The sequence below is a fragment of the Megalops cyprinoides genome, chromosome 1 (assembly GCF_013368585.1).
Source record: "Megalops cyprinoides isolate fMegCyp1 chromosome 1, fMegCyp1.pri, whole genome shotgun sequence".
NCBI classification, from domain to species: Eukaryota; Metazoa; Chordata; class Actinopteri; order Elopiformes; family Megalopidae; genus Megalops; species Megalops cyprinoides.
The window spans coordinates 29,369,960-29,384,419 of NC_050583.1; the positions used below are offsets into that span (position 1 = coordinate 29,369,960).

At 45.3% G+C, this 14,460-nt stretch overlaps 1 protein-coding gene across 1 annotated transcript in view; it reads left to right on the forward strand.

Moving 5' to 3' along the window:
- The window catches only part of cacna1hb (calcium channel, voltage-dependent, T type, alpha 1H subunit b), a 93,380-nt gene that overhangs the window by 58,775 nt on the left and 20,145 nt on the right, over positions 1-14,460 (forward strand). The window contains exons 7-12 of the mRNA XM_036527269.1: positions 1,870-1,962; positions 2,370-3,183; positions 4,581-4,975; positions 12,632-12,783; positions 13,620-13,805; positions 14,144-14,261. Of these exons, the coding sequence (XP_036383162.1) occupies positions 1,870-1,962; positions 2,370-3,183; positions 4,581-4,975; positions 12,632-12,783; positions 13,620-13,805; positions 14,144-14,261 (1,758 nt within the window). The remainder of the gene's footprint in view (positions 1-1,869; positions 1,963-2,369; positions 3,184-4,580; positions 4,976-12,631; positions 12,784-13,619; positions 13,806-14,143; positions 14,262-14,460) is intronic.

The following is a 14,460-nucleotide window of genomic DNA, read 5'->3' on the forward strand; positions in this document are numbered from 1 at the left end:
CCGTGGGTTAATAGCGGCACAGGATGCTCGGTGATGCAGGCAGCAGGGGCCAGGCCGGTTCGCCCACCGGTTTCCATTACCGCGGATAGCGGCACGGTCGGCGCTAAGTGCGGGCCTGCTCCTGACTGAATCAAAGCCGGCCCTAATCACATTCGACTGCTGATTGAGAGGATTAACAGTTCCACCTGGACCTGACATGTTCGACCTGGCGCTCACGCACTGCCACTTCAGTGCAAAACCATCACAACAGTGCACCATGCTTAATTCTGTTACTCTAATAATTGATAGCAGATAACGGTGAAATATTTTTTTTTTCAATTCTTAAAAGCTATTTGTTTATCTACTGTTTTATTTTGCATTTTGATGTACGTGTTTTTACAAACAAAACAAATGGAATTGTCAGCACAGAGGGCACGAGTACATCAGGCTTCATTGACGACAGATGAGTTTGTCTTTGAGAGTATGATTCATCATGCACTTATGCAACGAGATATGATGTTACTGTACAGATTACTATATGTAATAGCTTGGTGTCCTCTCGGTTATCATATTGGAGAGCCTTTTGATTAGATTATGCTGTTGCTGGCTGACCTAGTGACATTGTCTGAAGCAGCATTTAACAACAGCAATGTCTCTATTGACATCCAACCTTGGACATGGTGTGTTCTTCATAAATCAGCAGCGATTAAAAAGACAGTGAAGCACACTTGTGATGGATTGAAGCATCCAAAGCGATGTGATAGAAAATAGATATTTTAAACTCTGCTTTTACTTTTTTTTAGACAGTTACAATTTCACAGATGTAGCATGACTCACCATAGAACTCAGCAGGCTTTTGACCTGACAAACCTGTTAAAATAACCTGCGGTCACTCCTTGATGAATATGACTGAACCCATCAGGCATTGGGACTTCAGGAAAACAGGGCAGTATCTGGGCCCAACAAGCTTTGCATGCAGTATGTGAGTGGCTTCAGACCGCAGGAGATTTACCTGAGTGGGTATAGGCCTGCCTGCTGGACAGTGGTGGAGAGGGTACAAGTGGCCCCAGGGCAGTGACATGCAGCCACAGTGTGACAGGTGGCAGTACATTCTGTGCCACATCATCCTGAGCCGGCCTCACAGCAGGGAGTAGGTGGGGGCGCTCCCCAGAAGGAAGCTGTCAATCACTGTAATTGAATCCTCCGGATATTTCCCCTACACCACATTGGTGCTGCTCCAGAACCATCATATTTTCTCTCTATGAAGAATCGGTAGCATTCCCTCCCTGATTCAATGCCATTAAATTAATTCTGAACTGAATTTGCTAATGCACGGCATTGGAAAGCGCTCTGTTTCCCTTTCTCTGTGAGTCATATGCTTTATTTTATTGATAGGTATAAAAGGTATTTTGGTTCAACAGAATGATGTGAAGGACACTTAAACTGTAGGCCTCTCATTTTCACTGCATTATTGAATAACTAACTAAAATAATTGAGGAGAATTTCATCCAAGGTTGCTGGCCCCCACCTATAGGTTTCTGCTTTTATGTTTGCGGATTACATTGACTTCTGAAAAAAGCAACAACATGAAAGGACTTCAGAGGCTTCATAGTCCTCCATAGTTTTCCACAGGAGTTGGATGCACCATTAGAGCTGCCAACTGTCTGCAGAGCACGCGGTGAAGGATGAGTGTTTATAAAGGGATAGGCTTAGTGTCTGCTTATGGGCCTTCCTCTGGCCAACGCTAATGGGGCTGTTCTTAGATGGAGATCAGTGCCGTTCTTTAGAAGGCCTGGAATGAAGATTTCCATACCTGGAGGAATACAGGGAAGCATCGATCGGTGGTTTCATTTTTTTCTAACTTGTTTTTTTTTTTTTTGTTTTTTACAGGTGATCACTCTGGAAGGATGGGTGGACATCATGTATTATGTTATGGATGCACATTCCTTTTACAATTTTATATATTTTATATTTCTCATTATAGTAAGTATGCTTTATCTTATAATGATTTCCTATCAGGCTTTTGATACTGCTTTGCAGGAGTTATTGCACTGTTGTACTGCTTTGTTTTTTTCTGAACAGTGTAATCCCGGTACAAAATCAAGTGGTGCACTCTGCTCTCCAACTGTGTGACCTTTTATAAATACTGACTATAATGATGTGCGCACTGTGGAGGTCTAGTACAAATCCTATAAACAAGAAACCTTTGCGATTTAGAGCAGTAAAAAGTGCAGTGGTGTAGGGTACAGTCGATGCCCTGCCTTCGAAGGAACACGTGTGGTTCTGTGGGCTTTCAAGACTTCTACTGAAGTCCAGCACGACATGGAATGCAAGAGGCTTGTTGGATTGTGGAACGTTTGTAATACTGGGCTGTGCCTGTGTCCCTGCAGGTGGGCTCCTTCTTCATGATCAACCTGTGCCTGGTTGTCATCGCGACCCAGTTCTCCGAGACCAAGCAGCGGGAGAACCAGCTGATGCAGGAGCAGCGGGCGCGCTACCTCTCCAACGACAGCACGCTGGCCAGCTTCTCGGAGCCGGGCAGCTGCTACGAGGAGATGCTGAAGTATATCAGCCACCTGTACCGCAAGGTGAAGCGCCGGATGTCGCGCCTCTACAACAGGTGGCAGAACAAGCGCAGGAAGAAGGTCAACCCCAACAGCATCGGCGGGGTCGGTGCCGGGGGCTCCAACGGCCACGGCCGGCGGTGGGGCAGCAAGCGGCGGATCCGCTCCATCCACCACCTCATCCACCACCACCACCATCACCACCACCACCACTACCACATCAGCAACGGCAGCCCCTGCGCCGACCCGAGCAGCTCGGAGATCTGCGACTCGGTGGAGATGAAAACCGTGAGTCCCGGGGCCCAGCTCATGCTGGCCTCTCCCGTGGCCAGCCTCCAGGGCCCCTCCCCCGCGGCCCAGTCGGTGCACAGCGTCTACCACGCCGACTGCCACTTTCAGGGCCACCAGGTCCGGCGCAAGTCTTCCGGCATGTCAGGGAGTGTGCGGCTGCTGGGAGGGCTCAATGGAGGCACAAACTATCCCACCATCATGCCCTCTGTCATCTGCAACTGCACCAGCACCAACACCCGGGGCAAGGGCAAGAAGGCGGCTGCCCACGCCTTGAATCTGGGCAGAGGCTCCGCAAGCCTTGGCGGCATGGACCCCTACAGCAAACTGCAGCAGTTTGTGGGGGAGCACGGTAAGCGCCAACCTCCTTTTGTGCAGGGCTGACACAGTTCCCAGCAGGCTCTGAAAATTCGGGGCCAGACCGGGTTCTTAAGCATAGCTGAAGTCATGTGACAGAAGCTTCCTGCCTCGACTCCGAAACTCATTAATGGAGTCCCTAGTGGAATGATGTGGCACTCATTACCTCCAGTAATTTTAAATTTATTCAGAGAGAAATTTGAAAGCAATATAAAGCCAACGTCACAATATGAGCATGTTTGTAGGACATTTCATTCTTCCACTATTGGTTCAAGTAAAAATTTGTTTAATTAAAATAAGGACAGTTTTGTGTGAGTGTATTTTCAAAGGCATCTGATAAATGTCCTAGAATAGTGCAGCTTGATTTCAAAGGTAAGAACTGAGCATCAAAGAACTGAAGCAACAGCAGACTTATTATATTCCATGTAAGATACTGTATCTGGATCCAGTCAATCCTCTCAAGATTTATTCATTCCAGGGATATTGGTAAATACACAACTTGGCTGGAAATCCTCAATTATTTCTCTGCTTGTTTATTGCAGTACTCTTCATTTGCATATCAGTAGGCCAATAATTCTTTCATCTGCCGACTGGCTTTGTAATATTTCAGCATTGGAACATCCAAGGAAGAGTCCTAATTCCTGTCATAGGGGAGAAATTATAGAGAGAGGATTGTTTTACTCTCCCTGCATGCAGTCTATGCCAGGAGTGAATCTTATTTTATTACTGGAATCTCCTACACTTGAACTCATTACAAGATGGTGAAGGAGGTCTCAGGGTATGATTTACTTTATGGAAAATGTGTTAAATGAAGAAGTGGACAGCTGCACCAATTGGCACAATGAAACGAGGTGCTAAAATGAAGTGCATAGCACATATGGGGTGGGGAGGCACATAAACGGAGCGATGATGGTAGAAACAGCATCTGCACTTATCGATTGCCCGTGAGAACCACCTTGGAAAGGGTCCAACCTGAGACTCACAGGAAATGGGGGGGGGGGGGGGGGGAGATGGGTGTGAGAGCATTGCCCAAGAGGTCCCACACTAAACCTTTCCCCTAACCTCAAACTTTATTCTGGTCTCTATCAGACAAACTTTCTGCCAACCTAAGACTTTATTTTAGCCAGAAATGCTCCCCAAGACCTAAACTTATTCCTAGCCTGAAATGTTCTCTCAGACTGAAACTTAACTTTCACGTAACTAAAATGTTTTTCTTGTCCGGAAATGGTCTGCCAGCCCTCAACTTTCTACTAGCATGAAATGTTCTCCTGCCCCTAAAATTTCTCAAAACCTGAAGTACTCTCCCTGCCCCAAATCGTCTCCTATCCTGAAATGCTGTCCCAGCTTGAAATGTCTTGCTAGCCTTACATTTTCTGTCTCCTATTTCTGCAGGTGTGTGCCGGGGTTCTGGTCACCTCTCGGGGGTTGGATTGCCGTTCCAGATAGCGGGGGCGGTGCCCAGCCGGCTGTCCTGCGAGCTGATGAACTGCCCCTACTGCGCCAGGGCGCTGGAGAACCCCGATCAGGAGCTGAGCGACTCGGACAGCGCTGGCTCAGAGGCCGATGGCGTGTACGAGTTCACCAGGGATGTGCGTCATGCGGCAGAGGGCAAGGCTGAGCGGTCGCGCCGCCACAGGAAGCCCAAGGAGAGGAACCACGTGGCCCGCTTCTGGGACAACTTCAGGGACAAGCTGAAACGGATTGTGGAGAGCAAGTACTTCAACCGTGGGATTATGATTGCCATTCTGATCAACACCTTGAGCATGGGCATTGAGTACCACGAGCAGGTGAGGGCAGCTGGTTTACGTTCTCATGCATGATCTGGTTGCCTGTTTTGGAGTACCTTTGTCATTGTTGAGCTTGATTTGGTATTCTCAGATTAGCTGATCATGGGAGCCATGATTTATGTTCTTAATCAGCTTTATTCCCATGATATAGTTGTGAGATAACATAAGCTCTATGACAGTGACATCAGGAAGGGTATTCATAGGAATATGTAGGAATGTATAGTGGATTGAAGAGTAATCTGAAGAGTTGTGCAGAGTAATGAATGGAAACCAAAGGTTATGCTTTTCTGAAAGAAAATGTGCCACATATCTGGGCTCTGTCTGAAAAAGGTCTGGCACAGAACCCTTTACTCCTCCTGTTTATAAAATTATTGCTGACTTCCTCTGACTATAATTGTGGTGTGCTTTATTAGTAGATCTGAGTTTTTTTTTTTTCGTTTACCAGTTGTCAAGAGGAAAAACAGTGCCTTATTGGGCTAAAAGAGTGCCTTGTTTTATTATTCAAGGCATGGTTCTTGTCAGGACAGTACCTCCCCTGGATTCTGCATCTATTACAGACGGCCTTGAGAGATTTTAAAATGGGGTTTTCCACATCAGATGTCAGAGCTCATCTTGTGGAGGCGGAGGACTTTCTGCTTTTGTGGATGTCACGTTCTCAGTTCATGCAAAAAATTACAAAAATGCTATGGCTGTATTAGGCATCAGGATTGTGATTGTATAAATTGCAGTTTTGCTAAATTCAGCATTTATTCAGAGAGTAGAACAGCACAGGAGAACATCTCAAAATGAATTTGAGTGGGGTGCTGTGAACGAACTGGAGCGGTGAAGCACAGGAGCGGTGCCTTGTGGGCTTTGTGATGAAATGGTGGCGGGCAATCAGAGATGAGGCTTGTACATAGAACAATGCAGCTAATCAAGCAAGACTGCAACAAGAAATGCCATTAAACTCTAACGCAGGAAAGCTCAACTTTGAAGACCTGTCCTCATTATATAGAACACCCCTCCTCTCCCCACTCCATGCAGGGTTTACCTCCACTGTGCAAGTTTTGCACACCCAAGGGTTGCAATGCATGGATGCATACATCACATATGGATAAGAAGATTGCTATAGATTTGTGTTTCACATTGACAGAAATTACTTTCATCACTCAATTTTCAAGGTGTAATAATCTGTAATTATCAAACCCAGGACTGATAGACCTACAAAAGTGTCTAAGACAGCAGAGCAATTACTTAATGATATCCTTAGGGGAAAAAAGAAGGCATGTATTGAACTGACAACTGGCAGAAGGCCAGGGTGTCTGTCCATCAACAGTGCAAAGGTCACTGCTGAAATTAAGTGTTAAAGGGTGAGTTGCTGTAGGAATAGAGAACAAGATTAATGGGCTAAAATATGCACAAAGTGTTATTTTCTCTATGCGTCAGAGTATAAAAATGCATAATGACTTGAGCAGGAGCATCTCAGGCTCACGGACATGGAGCTGCCACTGTTATTTTAAGAGAGGCTGGGATCTCCCACAGCTGTGGAATGCTGGCCTTCCTCTCTTGCCACATGCTGGAGGCTGCGGCAAAAGAGGATCCACAGGAGTCTGTGTGTGTGTGTGTGTGTGTGTGTGTGTGTGTGTGTGTGTGTGTGTGGGTGTGCATGTGCGTGTGTGTGTGTGTGTGTGTGTATGTGGTATGTTTGCAAGTGTGTGCATACGTGTGATTTTGCATGTGCTTGCAAACCACCAGCCACCAAGTAGTGTAGTATATTACATTAATTATGTTGTTGTTCCTGTTGACATTTTTTGCAAAGACACAACCAGTAAACATTTATGTGTTACTGTTTGCACACAACTTGTTAGATAATGGAAAAAACAGCATTAGACAAGGTGAAACATAAATTTTCCACAATGCTCCTTTAATGGTCTTTATCAACCAATTACATACAAAGCTGCTGTAAATGGGAGTAAAGAAAAAGTATCAACAAGCCTCCGAAGTTGTGATTATCATCTCTTGGGGGGGTAATGCGCTTGGCTGTGCAATGTACTTGCAGCATTAGTAGTAATTTATGTGGTGCTGAGGAGGAACATATTTAAGTAATGTTCTCTGCGTGTTCAGGTGATGGTCATGACAAATGTGGGGCTGGTGGTCCTTTCGCCTCTCGTTCATTTCCTCCTATTAATCACAAGGTAGAAATGGAATCATGTTGGTACAAGATTAAAGATTAATTAAAAAGTCAGAGCTGTGACAGCGCAGGTCCGCGTTCAGATATGCATCAGAATCCCGTGCTTCACAGTTTTTAATCAACACCCCACCGCTCAGAACAGACGCGGTTGTGTAGGGATCCGTCAGGTGACGGTGGCACGTGTCAACAAGAGGCAAGAGGTGAAAATGAAAGTTGCCTGTCCATGAGGGGGAGGAGACAGCTTCATGAACGAGTAGCTGTCCGATGAGGTCGCGGCCCACGCGTGCTCGGGTCCAGTTTGTCTGTCGTGAGGAGCGGGTTGAAAGAAGCCTCTGCATTCTCTGCAGTTGTACTCCTGCCAGGAGAAATCATTCACTTGAGGGATTGTTTATGTCTGTGTTAAAATGTGAGGGGGATGGGAGATGGCAAATTTTTGCTGACCAGTTCATGTTTAAATTTTACTCCATTTTCATGTGCGTTCTTGTTTCAGTCCTGGAGTTAGGTGGAGGTACCCTAATGCTGTTGCACAATTTGTGTATCCTGTTCTTCTGAAAACCCACATTGTTGCCAGGGAAAGATACATGCTGAGTAAACGTTTACTTTATTTTCCGGCTGGCTTGAACCACTCTCAGCTCAGGGGGCTCAATCAAAAACTTCTTCAGTTCTACACACTGCGGCGGATAACTTCACCATAGAAACCGCAGTGCTTCAGAATGCGGCCCAGGCCTCTTGTTCCCCCCCATCTCTGACTGCATCGAGCAGGCTGAGAAACCGGCTGGCCTGCAGCATTAGATGCGGTGAGTTCATGTGACCACCCCCACCTCCTCTCTCAGTTTTGCAGATAGAAAGGCCTCTTTACAGTATTTTTCTTCTGCAAAAGACAAAGGGAAAAAGAAACAGGAACTCACCTCGCCATTCCTCCCTGTGTCTTCATACTCTTTCTGCTCATTTCGTGTTTTGTCCCTATAGCAAGAACCGAGGCTACAATCCTCATAAACTGAATGATAGTGTTTCAAGAGTTAAAAATGTTTCCTTTAAATGTATGTCTAAAGACAGCAATTTTAATAAATCAGGAAATCATAGAAATTAGGGAAATTGTAGGAAATTGGGAAAATGAATATTTGTATAAAAGGATTGATGAATTTATTTAGTTGTGGAACCAGGACTGCAATGTGCACATGTATTTGCAAAATGGACATTGCAATCCTGGTTCCACAACTAAATAAACATAAATGTCTAATAAATAGATGTGTATTCTTATTTTTTGCTTGTTTTTTTTTTCATATTCACTCACGCAAGTGATTCAGACTCAGAAATATTCTCATTCATCACTGATGCTGCTTCTTACTGATTGTTTCTCAAGTGTCTTTGTTGTATTGTAGCGCAGGAGTTGTGTTAGCCTGTTTGTTTATCTTGACCGAACATTGATGGTGAGTCTGCATTACCTCCCTTCTGGTGCTGATAAAAATGACCAGATAGGCGGTGGTTTCCCCACTCTGAGCATCGCACCACAGCACAGGCGGGACTCTTGTGGGAATGCTTTGCAACAATTGGGCAATAGATTCAATGTGACCTTCTCCTCTGCCCGGCTTTGGGTAGCGCTCAGAGGAGCTCCTCACACACTCACTCACAGGAACGATGTCACAGCATTGTGCCTGCCAGCAAAATACCAGCAGCTAGAAAGTGACATGCTCCCTAAAGAATATTCCTCTGTGTCAGGTGTTCTCTCTGCCACAGAAAGATGGCATACACTGCAGTGAATCTCCCTGCTTATAAATGCCTGTCATTCCTAACACATCTAACCTATTACATTTAAACATGTAGACCTGTAACGTAATGTGCAAGTATTGTGACAAGTAGATTAAAAGAATTAGCTTAAAGAATTAATTCAGATTTTTCTTTTACTTACTAAAGCTCCTCTGAACATTTTCATCATAAAAAGCGATCATGATTGCTAAAATGCTACATTTTCCTAAACCTCATTATAGAGCAATGGCAATGAGAATGCACACGGAAAGGGCGAATGTTTAATGAAGTGAGACTCACTATCGATTTGTGTACTGTAACCTCTGTGCAAAGGGCTTGTTGCTGGTTTAAAAAAAATAGTCACTGCTTTACTGGATCTTTGAAGTCGATCAGAAAGGTAATCGGATTAACCGGGAGTTGGAGAGCATCAGCAGACGCCACATTGATCCTGTTTCAATAAACAATAGGATGTCGCGCAAGGGCCAAAGACAGGCTGCGAGGCCGAGATTGATTTTGAATTAGGAGATGGCCGCGCGCTGTTATTGCATCGGTAAAATGCAGCACCTTGCACCTAGCGGCAGCATTGCATTTCCATCCTATTACTGGGTCTGTGTGGCAGCAGAGGGACCAAAGGCTGTGCCCTGGCACTGGAACAGGGAACACGCTGAGGAGCTGCTGCATGCCAGGCCTAAGCCCAGGCACCCCGTGTGGAGAGAGACAGAGAGCTTAGGGGAGGAATGGAGAAATGGACCCTACCGCCCAGGGAGTGCACCCCCCCCACCAATCCCCAGTCTCCACCAGCTCATCCCTGACTTACGTCTCTCCTTTGTTTCTCTCTCGGTGACTCAAGGAATTGTCTGGCATTGTTCAAAATTCTCTCCCTTGTCGCCTTTCTTACTCTCCATGGTTATTAGAGCTGTTCAGAGATGACCTTGCCCCGGGTGCATAAAGCATATTCCAAATACAGCGACCTTGCCAAAGATCGCCTGTGTGTGTGTGTATGTGTGTGTGTGTGTGTGTGTGTATGCGTGTCCGTGTGCACGCGCATGCGTTTGTGTGCGTACGTGCATTAGCGTATTTATCCTCCCACCAGTATAACTTTCTTTGCTAATAAACCATGCTCTGCATCCTGCCTCTGCCAGAGGATACATTTGCATAATACAGTACTCCTGATAGAAAGAAAAAAAAAACAAAATCATTACCCAATATAAACATATCACACAGTAAATTGGATTTTAACACCTGCAGTGATTTGTGAATTGTATTACATAAACGCAGCAGTGGCTGGCATTAAATAATCCGTCGAACGTGCAATAAATGTGCACAAAAGTTTATAGCTGGCTGTCTGTAGATTATGAGCAGGAGACGGCATCAATGAAGTTGTACACTGGGATTTATAGTGCTCCCCTCCCTCTGGAGCACTGAGAAAGAGTGATCTCTTTTTCACGACAGACATGGTAACCCCCCCCACAAGTGGCTTTACCCCCCCTTTACTACAGCTCACCACAAGGCTAGATGGCACAGGGAGAGGGGTGTACCACGGTGCCGTGCCTGAAGGCTGGAGGGGTACTCTCTGATATCAGCGCCATAGTGCTGTTCTTCAGCGTACTGGACCATATAATGAAAGTAATTGCTGCCTGAGTGGTACTGAAAAGCAGCTCTGTTTTGGAGTATTAGGTAATAAAGTGTTCACAAAGGTTGTGAATGTGCTGGAGAAATTAGTGGAAAGCACACCAGTATTATTTACCACTGTGGTTACCACAAACATTACTTTCTGTCATAGTGATACACAGACCTAAATAAAGGACCTTTCATATGTTTATATCACGCCAAATTATTTGTTACAAGTAAATGTTTGCCTTTTTCTCAGATGACCTTTGAAGAGGACATGATACAGCTTGGATAGCTTGATACAGCTTTGGATTTTGTCAGAAAGTCATGACAATATGCTGTACCAGAAAGACGGGCAACTTCTCTCTCAGTTCTACGAGCAGTAGCTTGGTAACCCTAACAGTAGCCCAGCTGATTGTGTGCAGTCTGAATGTGTGAACTGAAGACTGAAGGACTGTTTGCTGGAACACCTACAGTCCCTGTGCCTCTAGTCTCCCCCATCAGCTGATGATGTGCTGATTCCTGTGGCTGATGGCCACGTTGCACCGCACCGCACCGCATCGCACCTCAAGAACGGAGCCAGTGAGTTGCGCATACATGCCAGCAGATCTGCTCACTTGACCTTTTCATTTTTTACTCAGTATCGACAGGAGCAGGGGCCTTTGGGAAGGCCAGTCTACAGGCATGACCGATAGCACGATGGGAGCTTGGCATGTGCTTCATGTGTCTCCTGGGTCGTAATCTGCTGTTGAGGCTGTTCAGCCTCGATGCTGGGGATTGAGGAGAGAAGCATACCGTTCTGTGCTCATGCCCGTGGTGGCTGGCCTGTCAGGGTTTGATCTCGGAGACTCCGTCAAGCTTCTTAAAACTGTCCACAGGGCCAAAAACAGCTTATAAATATGCTGTGTTCCCAGGTGAAGCAAATAAAGTAGTTTATATATTGTGGCAAGGTGTGTGCGTGTGAGTTTGCAAGTCCGTAAGCACTGTGCAGCAGAATCCTGCAGCAATGCAGTATCTTGGCAGATTAGTTGACAGCGGAAGAAAACTAGGACTCTCTACCAGTTATGAGTTTGCTAATGTCCAGTGCTTTGACAAAGACACAGAGCCCCCTGCTGGTGACATTTTAGGGCAGTCATCACTTGCTCCCTTCTGTTGGGGAGGTTCAGGTGATATCTATAGCAATAACAGTGTGTGTCTATGGTAGAAAGAGGAATAAAAAGAGAAGTGTACTTACCTGCTTCTGCACAATTCAGCACCTCATTTATTTGGTATATTGTTAACTGTAAGCACATTTTTGTGGCCATCAGTGAGAAAATTCACATTGAAATTGTTTTCTTGCAATAGATATAGCCTCAAAAATGACTTGTCTGGTCAAAATGGCTACTCAAAGTGTAATATTATCATTTATAAGTACTTCTATGTCAATGTGTATCAAAGTCTTTTTAATCCAGTCCTTTCTGGATCACAATCAATCTGAAATGATATAAATTATAGGTGTGGTAATCATTGCTTGTTCACCATTAAGTACCATAATAGGTGGTATATAGCATCTTTGAAATTTGCCCATTGATTTTTACAGGAATATAAAAGGGTAGTAATTTCCAGCTTTGTTCACAGCACTGTTGAAATATTTTGTTGGATGTGTGTGCGCACAAGGTCTTTCTTAATTAGAGAGTGGAGAGGAAATCCTTGGACCTGTCATGGCCCTTGATTAATCAGTTCCAGTAGTGCCTCTGGACCTTCATTAACGATGGAACTCTATTGAGTTTTGAGGTGCTGCTACAAACCTTTCGGTTCACTTCTGCGGGCATTGTTTTTACCTGTCCAAACTGGTAAGGTAATACTGACACCTTAAAAACAACTTACTTGTTATTACATAAGGAGACAACAGGACAATGATCATCATTGTGACTACTACGCTGGGTAGTCCCAGACCTAAGGCCTGTTAAAATTTTGTTCATTTTGATTTTGCTCAGTTAAAGCTCAAAGGAGCCTCCTTCATTAAAGAGGTCTCTGCAGAGCGGAAGAGTGGGCAGATGTTCAGTGATTGATGAGAGGTGGTCTGGCACATTGTGAGTGCTGTGTCTGTTGTTATAACCCCCCCCCCCCCCCCCCCCCCCCCCCACCAGCCTGAGGAGCTGACGGATGTCCTGGAGATCAGTAACATCGTCTTCACCAGCATGTTCGCCCTGGAGATGCTACTCAAGCTGCTCGCCTTTGGCCTCTTTGGTTACATCAAGAACCCCTACAACATCTTCGACGGAATCATTGTTGTCATCAGGTTCTCTCTCTCGTTCTTTCTCTATTTCAAGAATTCGGACTGACTTTATTAGCAGTACAGGAGTTGTCCCTATTGTCAAAACGTCATAGTCCATGAATGTATAAGATCAACTCTCCCTCCCCTTGAACACATGAATACACATAAAAGGTACACAATTAACAACATACACAAATGAAAATTATTATGAAAGAACCATATAACTAGTAGAGTAAAAAGCAGAAAATGTTTTCATTGTGTCTCTTTCTTTCTTTCACTCTATCTCTTTCTTTCTCTTGCTGTCCCTACAATCTGTGTTAGGGCTTTATGAGACAGGTCTACTGGGACTCCCATCTGTGAGCTAGTAGCAAAACAACAGTTAGATCACTGCTGGAAGCCTTGAGAAAATAGTCACTTGAATCAAGAGATGTGAAATCATCTCCTCTGTTCACAAGCACAAGCACGGTTTTCAAAATTACCAATGATTTATGCGTGAGCTTTGTCCAATGACCTAATATTGTAACATCTTGAGAGTTAGAAAGTCATTGTTACACAGTGATGTTTTATCACTTTGGTGCGAGATTGGAACTCTCCTGTTTCACCTGCCGAGACAATGGATTTGTCCTGTGCTTATCTTTACCAGTGTATTTGTCTGTATTTATATGTATTTGCCTATATTTTCGACTTCTTATCAAATGTTAGTGATTGGGGAGGCATGTTCCTAACCTGTGTCTATTGTTGAAAAAAGTTCAAATCCCAGTCACGGAGCTCTCTCTTCTGCATGGGGCATACAAGACTGAAAAAGTGTCAGTCACTCCTGTCGGCGTGAGCCTGACTGCCGTGTGCTGTCCCCCCCGCAGCGTGTGGGAGATCATCGGCCAGTCAGACGGGGGCCTGTCGGTGCTGCGGACGTTCCGCCTGCTGCGTGTGCTCAAGCTGGTGCGCTTCCTGCCGGCGCTGCGCAGGCAGCTGGTGGTGCTGATGAAGACCATGGACAACGTGGCCACCTTCTGCATGCTCCTCATGCTCTTCATCTTCATCTTCAGGTCCGTTGTGCAAGCCGTGCTAACAACGCCGCAGCCCTGATTCAGACGCACTGCTGTTCTCGCGGCAGTGAGGAGAAGATGGCTTTTCAGTTGATTTACAGACCTTCAGCTGAAACTTGTGAAGTGAATAAAGCAACCACATGTATCTGCCACCAGGAAAGCTGACTTATATTTGTGAATTTGAACATGGGCAGAGTAACATTTGCAGAGTAATATTTGAGAGGAGAAGTATTTCGTATTCAGTGATGAATGTATGCATCTATTATAAATATATATATACATATGTAACAAGTAAAGTTACCTTAAAAATAAAACTGATTTTTGTTTGCTGTTCCTAGTATTTTGGGAATGCACCTGTTCGGATGCAAGTTCAGCGTGAGGATGGAGAATGGAGACACCGTGCCGGACAGGAAGAACTTTGACTCCTTGCTGTGGGCGATCGTCACTGTCTTTCAGGTAAGATTAGAAGCTGTAATGAGTCTGGGCTTGCTGTAGGCAGAGGTGACAGGCAGCCCGAGAGTCGATAGCCGCACTGTCCAGAGGTGTGGGACGCTGCAAAAATTATCGCCTTCACCATCCCTGGGAGGTAAAAGGGGGGGGGGGGGAACCGCTGCGCTCCCTCTCACACCAGCCATGTGAAAACGCTTGTTAGCTG